Source organism: Perca fluviatilis, chromosome 15 (assembly GCF_010015445.1).
Source record: "Perca fluviatilis chromosome 15, GENO_Pfluv_1.0, whole genome shotgun sequence".
NCBI classification, from domain to species: domain Eukaryota; kingdom Metazoa; phylum Chordata; class Actinopteri; order Perciformes; family Percidae; genus Perca; species Perca fluviatilis.
This window is the reverse complement of record NC_053126.1, coordinates 14,582,120-14,601,556: the sequence shown is the minus strand read 5'-3', so window position 1 is coordinate 14,601,556 and position 19,437 is coordinate 14,582,120. Positions and strand designations below refer to the sequence as shown.

The 19,437-nt window shown below is 40.3% G+C and overlaps 1 protein-coding gene across 1 annotated transcript; it reads right to left on the bottom strand.

The window, feature by feature from the left end:
* On the bottom strand, positions 1-18,954 carry usp36 (ubiquitin specific peptidase 36). The gene is made up of 20 exons (XM_039824739.1): positions 18,829-18,954; positions 14,841-15,106; positions 14,497-14,718; positions 13,397-13,507; positions 9,590-9,692; positions 8,905-8,972; positions 8,336-8,406; positions 8,150-8,232; positions 7,936-8,047; positions 7,702-7,842; positions 6,548-6,648; positions 6,318-6,456; positions 5,842-6,204; positions 4,761-4,985; positions 4,184-4,308; positions 3,401-4,078; positions 2,928-3,169; positions 2,501-2,689; positions 2,287-2,402; positions 1-2,180 (listed from the first exon to the last, which is right to left on the bottom strand). The coding sequence occupies exons 2-20, from the start codon at positions 15,091-15,093 to the stop codon at positions 2,049-2,051; spliced, it is 3,474 nt and encodes a 1,157-aa protein (XP_039680673.1). The 5' UTR covers positions 15,094-15,106; positions 18,829-18,954; the 3' UTR covers positions 1-2,048.
* Positions 18,955-19,437: the final 483 nt, after the last annotated feature.

Sequence of the window (19,437 nt, the reverse complement as noted above, 5' to 3'; positions counted from 1 at the left end):
TCACAAAAGTCACAACTTTATTGCACCTTCATAACTATAGTGTGGTAAGAGCCACTTTCATTATGAAAGGTCTCTTCCCTGGTCAGAAAAGGTGGTGCAAAATATAGAGCCATCAATGCAAACATTGGACCGTCCATTCACATTGGCAAATGTTCCTCGGTGTCAGTTTGAGAGTCACGCCCTCCGTTGATTTCACAGCCGACAAACGCGTCCTATGAAAATTAGACTGTCGTAGTCCATCGTGTACTGTTCACACTACAGTGACATAGGGAAGGTCTTGCATGAAGACAGACAACTCTTAAGACACAAATGAGCACATTTGCAGATTAATTCTCAAGTTAACATCCACCAACTGATCTGAGTAGTACATTAAAGATCAATGTCTTTTCTTTAAATTATATATTTATAACATTAAATCCTATTTTTTTATAGCCAATTCAAGGCAACATCTCTAGAATGAAAAGAAATGCATGGGCAAATCTTTACAGCGTTGGTGGGAAACGGGTAGCACAAGATGGACGATACAGGCTTCTACGCTGGCAAAGCATTTTGTTGTAACGTTAGTTTCTCTACGCATCTGTGCCCGGATTGGTGCAAGATGATCCCATGGTTTCCAAACCTGAAATACTTTGTATAAAACCTTTTCTACAGGATGCAAAATGGAGAGCGACTACTCTTGATATGAAACAGGGGAGTCTGATCAGATATGAAGTTGGGATACAGGATGTCTGGGTTCCTGAGTCTTAGCCCAGTTTCTAGGTGACCAGCATGAGCATCAGAAAATTGCATAGAGATATAAGATACAAGGGGGAAATAAATTATTAGCATGTGGCAGTCCCATTCTAACAGTGCCTTAAGTATAAAATGTAACCCCTTTATTTCAGTACACTGGTGGAGACCAGTTTGTGAAAGCTCAAATCTCCACATTGAAAGCCTCTGAACGCCGGACTGATGAAATGAGCTACATAGTTAAATAGCTGCACAGTAGAAAACAATTATTCCTCCAACAAGCCCAACTTCTACTCTGCAAATGCACTAGGAGTCAGAAAACAATGTCCAGGTAAACATATAGATATGATGAAACTTATAAAGCCCATGTACTGTTCATCGATGTAAACCCTTCCACAAACCGTTAAACTGTTGATACAATTCGGCAGAGCATTCTTTTGAGATCTAAAATGTATCCCCATTTAATCTGAAATTAAATAAAATTTTGTTAAGGACCAAAAATGACACAACCAAAAGATAGCACAACTAAAAACAAAATTCACCTTAGTAAAATGTTACCAATTTCAACATGCATATTCAGAAAAGAGTGGCAATTTAAAGCTTAATTTTACCAACAATATGCAGGCAAAATGTGGTCCTTAAAAACAAGCCACGTGGCACAGACACTGCAGCAAAATAAAATGTCGGCGGATAAAGGTATAAAATAGGAAAATCATACAGAAATCTAAAATAATATACACTAATGTATGAATAATTTTGGATCTTTTTTGTATAGAATAATTTCAAGATGTTAAAACAACTCCAACTAACGGAGCTCCTAGATGTGCCAAAGTAGGCTCTGAGATAGTGTAGTTTCTAAAACGAGACAGCCAAAGTGTTGCAGATATACGGTACTCTTATTCTTAGCCTACCCATCTCAAATATGATAAACTGTGCTCAATTCTATAGTAGCTCAAGATTTTTGGGGCAATAACCAAGGCTCAAAGAAGGGCAACATATAGTTATTAATTTGACATGGAGGTGTGGGGGTTTCTGCTAAATACTGCAATATTAAAAAGGTGGATGTGATTTTTTAATACTGAAGCCAAGATTTCATGTTTGTTTACAATTGAGATAGATGGGGCTGGCAGTCGGACTGTCCATGTAGTCTGTGCTGCTTTGAAATTGACTCATAATTAAGGACTTTGTGTCTCAACATGACATAAGACAGAGGTTTAAAAATAAAAAATTAAATAGAAGAGAGAAAAAGGTACAGAAGTTTGGTATACAGTATTGTCTCGATTTCCAGTCAGCTATGACCTCAACAGCAATCTGGACTCTCAGCGACGGACTCCAAAAACTCTTTTCCCTCCAGGTGTTACAGACCACTTGCTCCGCCTGTCCTGGATCTTCTGGAAGATGCTGCTGCCACTTCTCCACTTCTCTCTCTTATAGTTTTTCATTTTCTTCACCTGTTCATTTGTACAAAAATGGGGAAAAGTTTAAGTCTAGGGACAACGACAATGGGACAAGATTAGCTGACCTAAATAGAATAAAAATGTCCTTCTTCTTCTTTACCTTTCCCCTGTCAAAGTCTTCATCCCACTCATCGATCACAGTGTCAAACCTGGCGTGACGGACATCTTCAGCAGCATCTCTACTAATAGCAGAGACCTCTCCATCCCAACTGAGGACTAGATAAGACCAAAAGGAAAAAACAAATGCATTTAAAATCATTTTTTGCTACAAATTATTGCCATATAAAGATTTAGATCTATACTCTGCGTCTCACCGTTTGCTCCGTAGGCCTTATCTGTGGCATTCCTGAGCAGCTCCTCTACCACCCCACTTGTCTTTTTCCCATCCCAGGCTACAGGAGCAGCACGGCTCTGGGTGTCTCCTAACTCACTTCCATCAGCCGCTGGTGCCTGGCTGCGCTTGTAGCTATCCTTCACTTGGCTGTCCCAAAATACCACTGTGGCTGGATTTGAACAATCAGCAAAAAAGTGATTAAATCTGGCATTCTCAAAACGTAGCGAGTCATGCTCTCTTAGTATAATTGTGAAATGACTGGTCAAATAAATGAGGCTGTAGTGTTTTTTTCGGCAAATGGCTCTAATTAATACAGAGCAGTATTATAGTTCTGCGTTGGCACTGAGAGAAAGCATTAGTATAAATGCATGTGTATTTTTTGCCTGTACAGTGTGTAGCTCACATACCTGTGCTTTGTTTACTAATTCTGCCATTCTCCGTGGTGTTCTTTTTGGAAGGGGGTTCCACTGCTTCAGGCTCATCGTTCTGCCCGTCTGAGCATCGCCTGCTCTCCTCCCACAGTCTCACCTCTTCTTTTAGCCTCTTCTTCTTCTTGTTCTTCTTTTTCTTCTCCACCTTTAATTTACTTTTTAACATGATCACATCTTCCGTATCATTCTGAACGACTGCTGCCTTCATCTCAGAAGTGCTGTTGGGGTAAAAATAAGTTCATTAAGTTTATTGCATGCAGGCGGCATTGTGGGAGTTTCTAGAAGTCAACTGGTTGTTCTAGAAACACAAATATGTGCCTCGTCTTCCTAATTATGAGCACAAAATTTACTCAAGGCAGTAGGGTTTGAACAGAAATGAATATTGGGGAAGAGAACATAATAAGAATCATATATAAACATAAATAAAAGAATCATAAACTTCAACCCACGTCTCTGATGCAGAGCATGCTGAAGTGTCCTGCAGAGCTTCCACCAGCTGACTCTTCTTCTTTTTCTTCTTCTTCAGCTTCACAGAGTCTCTTCCCTGTTCTTTCTGATTTGACTCACACTGCGTTGGGGTTGTGGCAGCTAACGGAGGCTTTTGCTTAGACTGTTCTGTATCTGGATGGGATGTTAGACTCCATATGCCACCCTGACACCAATCCTCCTCCTGGTGCGATGTCTCTAGGTGTGACGGGACACATTCCCTCTCCGATACTTTCTCTCCATGCTCCTTTTTTCGCTTTTTCTTTTTCTTCTTCCGCTTCTTCTCGCTGGCTGATTCCACAGGGTTGGCCGGTGTCACTGTAGCTGCGGATGTCATCGGCTCTGCGTCGGCCTCTACCTCAGAATGCCGCCGCTTCTTTTTCTTCTTCTTCTTTTGGTTGACCTCATGACCTGGAGTGCTGTTGAGGTCTGGTTCTTGGACCACGGAGCTGAGGTTGTTGGAAGACTTGGGGCTCTTTGGGCCGGCACTGTGGAGCCCGTTGGTTTTAGGAGAAAGGCTGGCGTTTGGTTTTTGCAGTGTGGTGAGAAGGGACTGTTTCTGAGGGCTCTGCTGTTTGAAGGATTCACTTGAGTGGGCAAAAGGCGATGACTGGACTTTGGGTGAATGGAATGGAACAGCTCTGGGAAGAGAACAAGAGAAAACATCTGGATTTAATATGCCATTTTCATTTGAGACACATTTTTTTGTTATAGTGTCCTATGTGATGTGGGCTATGAGTTCATACCTGAGTGAGTGAGTAGGTGAGGCAAAGGTGAGGGGGTTAAGTTGATTTTTATGCGTGGGGTCACTGGGCTGCTGGCGTGGCAAAGAGGGCAGAGCATCAATGCTGCTCGGTCTCCGGCTGCGAGCCTGCAGTTATCGACATAAATAAAAACTTGGTGGTCTAAAAAAAAATAGCCATGAATGTGACAAAAATAAGGAAGAGAATCAAATAAGGAATAGGAAGATTAAATGGATGGCAGGAAAATATGGAGGGAGGAAAACAAAGAGGAAAGGGTATGGCAGAGAAGAATTAGAAATGGTTAGAAAAAAAGAACAAACTAAGGAAAGAAAGACAAACTCTAAACAAGTGCTACCTTGTGGTTGATTAGACAGGCACACTGGAGAAATAACAGTACAGAGAGCAGAAAATAAACTAGAAAATGAGAGCGTTTACTTGCCTTAATAAAACTACTAATTGAAATCAATGGTCAAATTTGGAATAGCAGTGTAGATTGAGGCAACAGGAAACCAAGGTATCATGAGCTTTCACTAAGACAGGAGGAGGAGGTGCTGCTGCTGTGGATGGGAATGAAGTTCACCTTCTTGGCTGACAGGGCCAGTTTCTTGGCAGGTGGAGGGGACATGGTGCTGGTGGCTTCAGAAGTGATGTTGTTGAGGGCCGGGGGTTTAATTTTCGCTGCCTTCTGGTCCTCTGTGCTCTGAGAGCGCTCCACGCTCTTGGCTGGAGACGCCAGGCCATTAGAGCCTTTCCGTGGGGTGGAGGGAGTCTCTCCTACTGGCGCACTTTTGGTACCCACCGAGTCCTGGCCCGAAACAAAGGCAATCACATGCTGTGGTTATGCTTCTGTACAGCTACGCTTGGCCTTAAACGGCTGTTATGCATCTCCTTAAACCACATCATACAAATCGGTGTACAAACTACTGCAAATACAGTTTGCAGTATGCATTGCATACTCCGAAAATAAAAATGTTACGTTCAAGGTGGCTACATGATGTTGTACGCTCAGTCACACTTAATAAACATAAATATATCAAATTTGCATTTCATTGATTAATCTATTGCTAAATCGGACAAAGAAAAATATTTGGCAACTATTTTGATAATCATTTCAGTCATTTTCTAAAAAAAAAAAAACAAATCCAAACATTCCCAATTTGCAGATGTGAGAATATGCCTCTTTTCTTGTTTTGTTATTGTAAAACTAAATATCTTTGGGTTTTGAACATTTTCAAATTGCTTGGACAAACAAGCAATTTTAAGATTGCACATCTGACTTAAGGAAATTGTGAACAGCATTTTTCACTATTTCCTAACATTTTGTAGATCCTACAATTAATCAATTACTTGATTTGATTAATCGATCATCAAAAGTAATCGCAGCTCTAATTTGTGTGCGCGAACTTGGCACAGACGTTTTCTTAGTGTGCGATATAAACAATAAAGGACAGTTTGTGTCAGCATTACTGTTTTTTTATTCCCTATATTGTGTATATATGTCTCAACACTTTCACATCTAGGTTAGATGATAATACTCTTTGCACATTTCAGTGCACCAAGGCTTATCTAATTGATGTAATCAGATGATAAAAAAACGGCGTGATCCAGCATTTGAAAGAGATTTGTGTTTTTGTTTGTGCTTTTTTCGGGGCAAATATTACCTTCGAGTCAGTGGTGTCGGCAGAGGAAGAGTCGGACAAAGACTTAAATGAGGTAGACGCTGACATGCCTCTGCCCTCGCCACCTTGCTTTTTATCTCCCTCAGTCCTGCTAAACCCGTTGTTGGAAGGGGTCGGAGTGCAGCTGCGGTACTGCACTTGGCTCTGGGGAGACGGCTTCTTCAGCTTCTTGAAAGGCTCCTCAATAACTGTGGGTCCACCTGGCAGCTTTGGTGGACCATTGGAGTAGGACGTCCAGTTGGAAAGTCTGGGCTGTGGCTGAGAGCTCACACCGTTTCTGGAAATGGGCAGGCCCAAACCACCATCCATGGACTGGATCTTACGCAGCTGTGCAGGCTCAAGTTTCTGAAAAGGGGAGTATTGTATTTAGAACTTGAATTAAAAAACTGCACATATACCTTCAGCCCACATACAGTCCACATGTCTAACAGTAAGCTGGATGTCATCTTGTCTCATACCTTTGTGACCTGCGGGGAGGAGAGAGGCCCGTTCAGGTTGGCCCTCTTTATCTGTTCAGAAGACACACTGTTCTTCACAGGATGCAACATCCCCTGCTTGGTGGCCTGCCCATCTGCATTCCTCTTGGTTTCAGGGATCCTTCAATATACAAATAAAGACTCTGGTTTATTTATTGATATATCCAGAAAACACCTTGTTTGATCTCTTTCAGCACTCCACAGTGTCTTACCTCAGGTAGAAAAGCACGTAAGCCTGCTGGTTCAAGACTACTTTGATGTTACTAGAGTGCACCATTGAATCATTCATTTGGTACCATTGTCCATTGCTTGCCTAAGAGAAAACCAAAAAGAAGTAAAACTTTAAAATGAAGCCAGCTGGGAAATGTATTAATTGAACTTTTATTATTTTCTTTACAGTTAAACTATAAAAAAAATAAAAAAAAAATAAAAAAAATTCAAAAACAGACAAACCGAACACAAAAATGCAGGCTCAGTTAAAGCAGATTCAGGCAGATAAACAGCCCGGATTCATTTGAGATCAGATTAGAGTATAAAATACCACCACAGGTATAAATCTTTAGACACCATGACAGTTGTTGATAGGACGATATATACTATGAGACAATAGGAATTTGTTAACCGTCAGACTTTGCTATACAGTTTATTTCCCGAGTTAGTTATCCTTTTAATTTCTCTGGCTGCATAAGGCCATTGTGGGCAAAGTTGCAGTTGCGCATTAATAAGGAGGACTGCTTTGTGGCAATACTGGATTTATAGGATTGCAACTACGTGATATCTCCAACGGTTTATCAATTGAATTCCCAAGAAATATATTATATTTGGTTATATCTTGATAATGTGGTATAAAATAAATGACATAAAATGACATATACCATGATAGAAGATTCTTTAGAGCTAGAATAAAAAAGAAAAGTTTAGGTACAAAGTTATGCAACTGAAGTTATACAATATTAGAAAGAAATGCTAATGTTACAACTAAATGTTACTTCTCTGATAAAGCTCTGCAGTTCTTGAACAGCAGCTTCAAACAAAACAAGTTGCTAAGCCATTAAAGTTTTGGCCTTATGGCAATTACATCTTTACAGCCATTTCACTATTTCTATTCATGATTCTACATGTTTTAGTATCATTCCTGTAATATCAATCCACCAGGTATGATGGAAGAAAAGTATAAGACATTTACTTTGAGCCTTTTTTCCTTCCTTTGTTTTTATTTTATTATGTTAATGTCTTGTTTTATTTTACCTTCTAGTCTGTTAATGTCATGTTTCTGACCCTGAAAAAAAACAAGGTGGCTCATCTCAAGGTGTTTATGCTCAGAATTTGACATAATTAAAAAAGGATGTGCATCCACTCATCTTACCTTGACATAGCAGTAGTAGTGGCCAGCATGACAACTGTAGCCAGAGTGCACCAGAACAGCATAGAGGCCATACATAACCGGATCACCTGAGCTCTGAGACATGTAGGGGCGGATGTTCAGAAATTCTGGGTAACCAACATCCTGAAGAAAAAAAGAAAAGACAGAAATATGAGATCACTGACAAATTAGACAGCGCTTTCAAAACAGCCAATAGTGTGAGAATTCTTTGTTAACCTTTGTTATTTTTCCTCCGCTAAAGTTGGCGAACCTCTTCAGTGAAAGGGTCAGTACATTAGATGTTCGATGGACTGTGAAGCGCTTGGTTGCTGGCACTTTCTTTTTGCACCTGGAGAGAAAAAAGAAAGTCATGTTACAAAAAAAGATGTCCAATGTGAATAAACGCGCACATTTTTTTTGATGCCCTGCAGATGTAAAATTGTGCACTTACTTTGCACACATGTAGGCATTCTCTCCACTTAGTACATCTGGTTTAACAAACAGTTCCAGGGCTCGCACAATGTTTCCTGCTTGCTGACAGACAAAAACAGACACACGTGGTGTTGCTGAGGAAATTTTTTGAAAATACTATATTTCCATGGAAATAAAGGTTATATTGAGATCTTGTGCAACATACCCGAATCTCCACAGCGATGTCAAGGTAAGGGTCATATGTGTCGGACACGCTTTTACAAATAGAGCATTTCACTGAAAGACAGAATTTGAAAAAAGCGTGACTCACTTGGGGCTACTTTCTTTTTTAAGAAATACAATCTGTTAATGTAACCGGGTGATCAGTGATGACTGGAATGATTCACACAAGCCTCTGTTCCACTTCCTGTAAACAGAAGACTAGCAAGAACATCAACCCAACTGACTCTCAGATCAAACATTAAGGGGAAATGACTTTACACGTAGCACACTTTACATTCAGATCATAATTATTAGATACTAGACCAAACTCACACCTGCAGAAAATGTTTTTAATGCTGCATCTTAAAAACGGCATGTGTGAATGCAGTGTAAAGAGTATTGAACTACATCAAGCTGTTTTGGCAATAAATATTTTTGTTGACACAGACATTAGTCTGCTGGGTAATGGATCAATAACGCAATACTAAAAGCCACAAATGTGGAAATTCATAAAAGTGCACAGCTCTAGAGCCAATTTTTTTCTACATTTCTGTATGTGAAAAAAGTCAATACCTCTTGACCTGAGGTAACCTCCAAAGATCTGGTGAACCAGAGTTGTGGCTTGGGTCTGTCTGTCAAGCCTACAGACAAGAAAAAAAAAAATCATCAAAACATTCATATAAAACCAGGCATCCATCCATTTTTTTGCCACTTCTCCTGGACCAAGCCATGGTTGCAGCAGGCTAAGCAGGGTCTCCCGGGCAATGTTTTCCAGTTCCTCCTTAGGGATCGATCCCCAGGTGTTCCCAGGCCAGATGAGATACTTCTCCAGCGTGTTCTGGGTCTAACCTCCAAATGGAGGTGCCCAAGAGGCATCCTGATCAGATGCCAGAACCACCTCAACTAGCTTTGATGCAAAAAAAGCAGCGGCTCTACTCTGAGCTACCTCCAGATGTCTGAGCTCCTTACCCTATGTCTAAGGTGAGTCCAGCCACCCTGTGGATGAAACTCATTTTGTCCACTCATTCTTTCAGTCACCACCCAAAGCTCATGACCATAGGGTTGGTTTGACTGGTAAATCAAAAGCCACGATGGTCCAGTACAATGCCCGCATCACAGTACTGCAACGCCCTGGCCAACGCTTGACAGCGAGCTTCCCTCCCAGATCTGGCTCCATGTGGGACCCCGTAAAACCAGGCAGTTCTTAATTTTATACTCATACGTTTAACCCTTTCAAGAAACAATAATAAAGCCTTACTTAGGGTAGCCATTGAGACAAGCTTTCTGCATGGCATCGATGGTGTACCGCAAAAACTCATGGGCGTCCTCTTGGCTTCCAAAGCGAAAATGCCTGGCAATTTCTGTGGGAGAAAAAAAAAAAAGAGCACGTAAGCTTTGTGCTACCTGAATGTTTCCCACCTTGAGTGCATTAACAAAATGAAGTGCTTCATGACAATTATTCATGATTTAGCCACACCACTTACTGAAACTGTTCAGAATATATGTTGCAATTATATTTAACATTTAAGTTTAAAAAAAGGTTGAGCCTGTGCGTTAGTCACTGCACAGAATGTTCATTGCATAAATGTTAAACCATTGAAAGCCCAAATTTTTAATATCTGAATTATGTCAGAGACAACCCACAGACACACTAAGAGAATGGAGAGCAGCTAGAGAAAAAAATGTTAATAATCCTTTGTTCTGCCAACATTTGTATTCCTTAAAAATAGGTTTATGCGAAACAACAGAGAAAAGGTTAATAAAAGACAAGTGCTCTCATTCCTAACCTGCCAATGTCCTGTCAGAATTAAAGGATAAAAAAGGGTTTATTTATGGCAACAACGGTCTTTATTTCTAAAACCATTCATAGTATTATAGAGTAGGAGGTTATAATGTGGTTTTAACTATTCAAGATGTTTACACATGGCAATTAGGGACATGCACATATAAAGGAATAACCAGTGAAGATAATGTATGTTTCAGAGTTTAAAGAGTACACTTTACTGGGTACTTAGAGGTCGTTCCTCATATATCTCAGACATGCAGCTCAATGACCATGACCTCATAAGCAGCTTACCAACTTCAACAGACTGACGTTTCATCTAAAAGTGTCACATTAGAAATAATGTAGTTCTAAACCCTATGCCTCGACTGTAATTTCCTAATGGAAAAAGGGGAACGCGTAAGCTGGTAGAATGATGTGGTCATCACCACATTCCCAGCATAGCATCCCTGCACATTTACGACAATGAGTCACCCCTTAGTGGGAAAGACGAATAAGACACCATGCTCTAATGACCTGTTCAGGGCACGTTTTAGGGAAGGGGGAGACAACATCTTAAAGATATGAACTCTGTGGGCGTAGTTGTGGTTTTGTTTGGAGTAAGCTCTTTCAATTTTAGTGTGATGACATTGCGCTGTATTAAAAAAATAGAAAGTGTGTTGGGGGGAGGGGGAGGAGGTTGTGCTGAGCAAGAGGCACAGATGTAGAGCTGCAAAGATTAATTTATTAATCTACTAATCAATTAATTGCCAACTATTTAGATAATTGAAAAATTCTGATTCCAGCTTCTTAAATGTGAATATTTCCTAGTTTCTTTAATACTCTGACATTAAACTGATTATCTTTTATTTGAGGACATAACACAGAGGGTGTCACCTTGGGCCTTAGGAAACACTGATTGAACATTTCCCCCCATTTTCTGACATTTTATAGACTAAACAACTAATCAATTAATTGAGAAAATAATCAACAGATTAATCGACAATAAAAATAAACCTTAATTGCAACCCTACACAGATGTTTCATTTTCACTGTATGCATTTATATTGTTCTAGCTGTGGAGGGGCATTTCTAACTGCAGGGGTGGCCACCAGCTAGATGAATTTAAAAGGCAAACCATAGAAACACATACAGTACATCTCCAAGTCCTGGTTGAAAAGGAGGGGAAAAGGTGAAGTGTACATTTTTGTGCTTGAGCTGCTTTTCTCAGCCCGCAGTCACAAGGAGACAGAGAGGGCATTGGGGAAGGAGGGGGGTGGGGAGAGAGATAGAAAAAGAAAAAAAAAGGTGCAGGACGGGGAGACATGATTGCAGCAGCACATAAGTAGCAGGCAGGTTGGGGGGTGCTTCTGTGAGACTACAGCACAGTACCTCATCTCACACATCTCTACTCTCTACATGGTGTTCATTCACAGTCCGCAGTCTCACCGCTCCACTTTTGCACTGCAGTTACTGGCTGTTGTCACATGGGACACTTTGGCTGGTGTTGCGTCATCACGCCTCTGGCAGAATTCAACCAAAGATCAGGTGCCTGTGACTCCTGACTAGGGCTGCACAATTAATCGCAATTGTATCGAAATCGCAATATGGACTAGTGCAATATCCAAATCGCAGGGGGGCGAAATAGTGGTTAATGGCAAAATATGTCTCAAACAATTCTGAATTAAGTATTGTGGTGCTGCAGAGATGTCCCGGCCTACAAATCGTATCCTACAGACTAAAGAAAAAAAAATATTTGTTTGGTACAAATCCTCACACTCAGGGTTTCCCGCAGCACTTTGCAGCTAAGGTGGCCGCCTTAAATACGTCGTCAAAATCAAAAAATTATTTATCTTTCAGTGCCAAATTTCGGTTCCAAAAGCGTCTGAGCGCGTAAGCGCAACCTGATCTGTCCTCTCTGCATATTGACAGAGTGGAGCTCCGACACAGACACACACGTGCAGAGGTGCAGGCAAACTACGTCGGATCTGCAATTTTGTTGAAGTCACAGTGGTGACAAAGTGGTTTCAAGTGTGGTTACAGTTTTTCAAAACTTCACCCCACCCTACCACCTTAACTAACAAATTTTCTGTGGGAAACCCTGACACTATAACCATTTTTATTTCTTTCAATGTTAATAATTTTCAATGAAAATGAGAATAATTATACAAAAACGATCATTCCCTCCAATATCGTGAATCATATCGCAATATCAGTCAAAATAATCACAATTAGATATTTTCCTCATATCGTGCAGCCCTACTCCTGACTAGGGCTGTGCAATTAATTGAATTTCGATTTCAATTTCGGCTCCCAACAATCACCAAAATAGTATAATCGAGAAAAAACGATTATTTTTCCATGTTCTGTTTTGCAAGAACACTCTTATTTTGTCTTGTGTTCTGAAACACACGCATCCGCATGCGCACATCCGCCCTTCCCGAAGCCAGTCAGGGAAGCAAGTCCTGCGCTGTGCATATCATCCGCTGGAATTTAAAAACTCAGCGCAAGTAAAGATGGCAGCAGCGTTTGGTGAGCAAAAAAAGGCAAAACCAACTCAGTTGTCTGGGAACAGCTACCCTAACGCTAACCCTGCGGTCCCTCTGCCTTTACCGCCCCCCCGCTGTAGTATACTGTCTATAGACATTGTATTCACTTACTGTTTAAAACTTTTTCCAGCTTAGTGGGGGTGCATAGGCATACTGCTCAAAAACAACATGAAAAAAACATAGTAATGTTTCCTCAGCATTTAGTTTTGTTGTTAAACTGTATGTAAATGAGCAGGGACGTTAAATCACCTGTTTCACGTAACGTTACTCTAAGGTACCGTCTATGTGCTGGATTTTTCTTAAGGTTAGCTAGCAAATAAGCCCACTGACGGCGACATTATTGTTGATATTTTGGCACAATGTTACATAATGACAGTAGTAGTGGTCATAGTGAGTGAACATGTGATGTGAGATGCACATTGTGTTATGTCTGTGGAAATGTTCATTAGCTGTGTAACGTTATGTGTGATATCGGTAAAGCTGAACCAACTCACAGTAGTAAAACAGTTTTTATTCTGATCCAAAGACTCTTTCTGTGAGATAAAGGACACTAACAGATTATACCCTGGATACTATCCATTATATCCAAATGTTAATGAGTAATCGTGTTAAATAATCGTGATTTCAATATTGACCAAAATAATCTTGATTATTATTTTTTCCATAATCGAGCAGCCCTACTCCTGACACAACCTACATTCAAACACTGAACTAGACATGTCCACACCGCATTGAAGGAAGCTGGTGGTCTTACTTTTCAGATCTCTGATGAAGGAGACAGGCTTGATGGCATTGCCTGTGTTGGCAAAGGCTTGGATGATATGGTTCTGCATCACACAAATCATACAAAAGCCTGACTGGTGACCTGAAACACAGACAACAACAACAACAATAATAATCAGAGCCACTCACAAAAGTAAAGTACAGAAATGTGTTATTATGACAGTATTCAGGTTCAGATTATTGTTCATAACGAATGCAATGTAAAACTCTTACTGTTCATCACAACACAATGGTTAGCACAGTGGTCTTTGATGTGGCTCCTTCATATAGTAAGTAAAAAAACTCACATTGAACGGAGTAAAAACATATTGGATTAAAAATCAATGTCAGAATTAGGGTGATGGTATTCACAGAAATACTTCTTAAAAGCAGAGTAAAACAAGCAACATGCTGATCATTTTCTGATTTTATTTTTTCCAAAAAATGTTCACAATTGTATTTGAAAGTGTAAATCAGATTAAATAAAAAAAATTACGATTTGGGATATTTTTCAATCAATTTGAAGGACTTATTTTGCCTTTACTGCATTTACTAAAAATCTGGGTGACAATCAGTTCAAACCGATCTTTAAAAAAAAAAATGAATATTATATTTATCAAGCAGGTTGACCCTCATTACAAATATGGGCAAATTAAATTGTGCCGTTTTACAGCCTTAATCATGGCATCTTAGCGCCTTCTTCACCTGTAATATCACAACCTAAGTCTTGGTTCCACTGGTCTGGACCAAAGTACTATTTAGGGTGCTTACTATTTTTCCAATTTAACTTACAGCACTGAAACTTTGAGGTCAGTGAATCATTGTTTTCTTTTTTGTCAGTAAATCATAGACTGCTAAATGTTTCAGAGCCTGAATAAAACTTAGTGGCAAAAAACTGGCCAACTGAAACAGCGTTTTTTTCCAGCTGCTTTCGCTTGCATTCCACAGTGACATTCAGACAAATGTGTCTGCACAAGTGGCGGGGTTAAAGTAATTTCCAAAACGGAAAACTATGTGGATGTAAATATAAGTGAATGAGAGTGTAAATGCTGGGAGTCTGGCAGTATTAAAGAGCATGATTTAAATACTCACAGGCACGGCTGTGCTCCTTTGAGAGTAAGTAGTTGGCAAGTGGCGGCGTGTAGGTGAGACACTGCACTGTGGAGTTGAGGAAGCAGGTGTTCCCTAGGTTGTGGAGACCGGCTCCCACCCTGTACACACGCTCCCATTTAAGGGTAAGCTTGTTCCCTGGAAAGAGCATCTTCTGTGGAGAAGGGATCCCATCGCTCTGGCCCCCAACTACATTCTCTGAGACTGAAAGAGGAGCGCAGTCAAATTTATGACATTATTACAACTGTAATACAGAAACTGGCTTTAATGGCTGGTACCAATGGATACAAAGATGAATATGGAAAATGTTCAATTTGAGAGCTTACCTTGCCTCTTTATTTGGGCAGGCTCTGTGGCCTTCTGGCCCGTAGCGCCCTCATTCCGGGGATTGAGTATTACATACTTGTTCTTCAGGCTATCCAGTTGATAGGAGAAACCCTTGCTGGCAGGCTCAAACTCTATCTTCTGCAAGAGGACCTTCTTGGCAGAAGAGGCCAACAGTTTGTTGAGGTCACCCTCATCACCCGTCTCCTTCCGACCAGGTTTTAATGCCTCCTTGAGTTTATCCACTATCGGCATTGTTGGAACATCACTGCAGGGAAAGTTGGATTGTCAGTGTCATAAATTATTCACTTCACTAGGCCCTAGGGCTGGGCGATATAGAGAAAATCAAATACCACGATATTTTTGACCAAATACCTCGATATCGCCACGATATTGTAGTGTTGACTAATGGTGGTTTCACAAAATAGTTACACAATGAGATTTTTGATAAATAATCATCAGTAATGTGGATATAATGACTAAGTGGGTAAAGGCAAATAATAGAACAGCTACAACAGTCTGGTAAGTTCAGAAAATGACATCACTTTACTGCAATGCAGCCTTTAAAACCAGGAAAAGACAACACTTATTTCATATCACGATATCCAAAATCTAAGACGAGATCTAGTCTCATATCACAATATCGATATAATATCGATATATTGCCCAGCTCTACTAGGCCCACATGAAGCAGCACAAAACAAATGGCACTCATTTCCCAAAAGGACATGTCACCTCATGTCCTGAGAAGTGTGCAATAACTTGGTGTTCTGCATTTTTTATTTCTGTGTGTATGTAGCCTATGTGTATGTTTTTTTTAGCTGTTATTTGTATTTGTATGTGTATTTATTGTCTGTAATGGCAGCTACTATTACTATGTACTACGCACTCTTGAGTCCATGACAAATTTCCCCTAGGGGACAATAAAGTATATTCTATTAGGTCCCCACCCTATTCAAAAGCATCTGACAGTACCTTGACTATCTTTTTCTATGACATGGTTAATGTGTAGGGATTTTAAACGTATTGTGGCAGTTTTAATGGTCCTCTGAGCTAAACAGAACCAAAATCAAACCTTAAGTTGATCAAATAAATGTTAAATGTATCTCTCAGATAATCACTTAAGTGCCCAATAACACCCTCCCCAGGCCATGTATCCTGACGTGGCTCCACAAGAGATATAAAGACTGAATGCATCCGAGGAGCCAGCTGGGTCTTGGCAGCTGTCCCCACAGTTATGCAAGACAGCAGACATTGGTAACATCGGGTGGCGAAGAGTGTATGAGATAAGGAGAGGACGATCATTTAGAGCACATGAGGTGTTAACAGTTGCTGTTAACTGCCAGGTCAAATTCTTATCATTTATTTTGCCTGCATCAATGTTTGTATTGTTATCTTCCACCAATTGGCATGCTTCTTCAGTAAAGCTGTATATCATCAAATTAAAACATTGGCAGTCTGCCGTCCCTTTAAATACAGTGTAGCTGAGTGCACTAAAAAGGACCATTACAGTGTAGATAACAACAATCGTCTGCCAGAGTCAGCCCAGTGAATGACTTCTGACGTGTTATTTTCTACAAAAGGCAGCAGGCTGGCAAAATGTGTTCAATGCTGACCGAAGAGTGAGTGAACAAATCATTCAGTCTCCTATCGCCTCACTTTACTCAGGGTGTAGCTGAGGTGCCCCAAACACAACAAACCCTCCTAAAAGTAAAAGCATTACATCATGTAGATGTAATAGTACGACACTAAAACACCAAAGGCATGGAGCACCACAAGAGTGGTGTTCATCAGAGTGGGCAGTGACGTTGTGCAGAGGGAAGGAGGTCTGAACATGCATTGAATGCACAAGGGCACGCTGACCTTCACTGACACGACTATAAAACCAAACAGCACACAGGGACGCAGCTAACTGCAGGAGCAGGGAGCGACATGGATACAGTGACCACAACACACGTGTTTAATCAGAATTCTATGTTTGGACAACTAGTCATTTTATCTGGTGTAGCCCAAAGAAACTTTCTAATGTTAAGGTTTGCATTTGGAATGTCTTAGCAGTGACAAGGAGCAACAATAAGCAAGTATCTGAAATAGTGTCATTAAAAAGGGGTAGTTCTGATTTTTCTGATGCTGTAAGGTGATATGAGCCATTCACAAATAGTGATATATGCATGGATATTAGCTGAGGCTACAAGTGCCAATATCCATGCATAGATAGAGTATATGGTCAACTGTCAAATCCAGCTTACATACAGTATGAAATTACATCGGGTAACATGAGATGGATAGTCGCCACCTGGCATGAGATCTTGAGAGCGGAATCACGCGTGGGAAATGACGAAAGATGTCACCTTCAGATGTGGATGGTTAAAACATTATTATTTACATTACACCTAGCTCGGCACCTTCTGTTGGATCATTTTTTGTCTGGCAAGCCTGCGGCTGGACTTACTGCCTCTTCTGTCCATGTTTGAATACCACCACCAATGAGGACGTCAAATCACTGTATGTCCCGAAAATACAGACATTTTAAGAGTTTTGCATTCAGGTATAACCATACTCTCCTGTTAAGCTATTTCAAGCAATGGCTGTATGTAATATGTAATGACCTCTCAATATGAAAACAAGTCTCACTTTTATGTAGTCTAGTGACATAATGACTATTAATGTCACAGCTCTCTGTCCATCACATGTATTTGTCTTTATAATATAAATTTATGTTACTATAATCAGCTTGTCTCATATTTTGCAGTTATGCCTCACACTAACATGCTTATATACAGCAATGGAGGTGGTGTCAATGTTTTCTTGAACTTGTAGAAATAAATGCAATGATTTAATCACAGGCCAAATATCAGCAAGAAAACCAAACCAAAGCATTTTCCTAGGTTTCTGGCAAAGATGCATTAGCATTTCATATTAGGACCAATACAGTACGCCTACGTTTTCCGAGAGATACAATATATTTAAGTGGCCCATCCAAAAAGATGTCGGTGAATATCCAAGATTTTTTTTCTATTTTTTAAGAATCGTTTCCTTCATTCATTTCAAGCCCATGTATTTGTGTGCAAACCTATAGACTAGAAAAAAAGACTAATTAGAAGTTATCTTGTAAATGCGGTGTTGCAGCAACAACAGGGGTCGAGAAACAATGTGTGAACAGGGAGACAACAGCTACCAGTAAAATAGACCGAACCGATTAACCTATAATACTTTCTACTATCGTCCTAAATCATAGAGAGAATTATTTTATTTCGGCAAATTATTTAATTAACGCAATTGTGCTGATACAAATAAAGCGGCTGGGCCAGTTAATGTTGAAATGACAACGACAGCAACCAAATCGCAAAGACTATTTAGATACCAATAAGCATCTAAAATCACAAGTATCACTCGTAGACTAAAAAGGCGAACGATGGACTTTATAGGGAGCACCTGAAGGCAGCACAGCTATTGCGGTCACTTCATCCCTTCGTTGTTATTGCCTGATTAGACAACTACTTAGCTGCCTGATTTGACAGTTTTTCAGTTCCCTGGTTCGTAATTATCGTTATCGACTCCACTAGCCGGGCAGCCTCTGTACATCAGCTAGAGTCTACTCTTAGGGCCACTCATCATAGCTTCAATGCTATGTTGCTAACATCGACCACAGCTAACGTTAATGTCGACCTGAACTGTCTCAAGTTTGAGGACAAAACGTCGTTATTACCTCGATATATACCTCTGTCCTTCTATGTTTAATTATTGGTCATGTCCGCTGTATCGTTTCTGTCTTTTTAAGCTTGACAGTAGCAGCAGCAAATTAGCCAGCGAGCTAACTTAACGTGGCGAGAGCCTCTAGCCTCCCTCAGTGTTGCAATGTGGGTTAGCATCTCGGCGTCCAGGTGGCTAACAATCCCTAGCCGCCACATTCTGTCTGTTTTTTTTAACTAACGTTACATCATGCTGATGCTAACAAATAGTACATCCAAAAGGCGTTTGTTCGCTCACCTTTTCTTCAATTGCCCAAAAACGTTTACAGTAGAGGGGTCCGTTTCCTCAGCTCTTGGGTCTGGTATTTTCGCCCATGCTGCATTATCAAAGGGCGGCGACAACAATGATTGACAGTGATGAAAGGCCAATCGGAGATCAGGTCACGCCGTAGCTGAAAGGTTCAGCCAATCAGCGTTTAAACTAACGCTGTTGGGAGAGAACCGCACGTGACTTCCAGCCAGCGCTGTTTACCATTGATGCTATCGGCGCGATACATTGTTAATTTTTTATGTAACATCAAAGAGGGCCGATAAATCCTCGATTGTATGCTGCAGTTATGTTAGGCGAAGCTGCTCTCGCTCACATTAAACTCACTCGAGGAATTAAATTGCAGTTCTCTCGTGTCAATTTCCCTATTGATTTTACCAAATATTTGGTTATCATAAAATGCCCGCAGATTTATGTAGACTCGAGTGAACTAAAACTAGTATAGCGCAGAAGTCAGTCCTCTTACAGTAGAATCAAAGAAAAGATTGCGGTTGCATTTAAACCATGACCAGATTACAATAACTATCTAGCAATATATATAATTATTTAATATAGGCCTAGTGAAATCCTGAGAGTATA

What these genes read in the sequence shown, in the direction of transcription:
- usp36 (XM_039824739.1), bottom strand. Translation starts at nt 15,093, where the DNA reads ATGCCGATAGTGGATAAACTCAAGGAGGCATTAAAACCTGGTCGGAAG. An exon ending in TGGCCCTGTCAGCCAAGAAG is followed by an intron (nt 4,309 to 4,760) that starts GTGAACTTCATT and finishes CGATAACTGCAG; the next exon opens with GCTCGCAGCCGGAGACCGAG. An exon ending in AATTAGTAAACAAAGCACAG is followed by an intron (nt 2,690 to 2,927) that starts GTATGTGAGCTA and finishes GTTCAAATCCAG; the next exon opens with CCACAGTGGTATTTTGGGAC.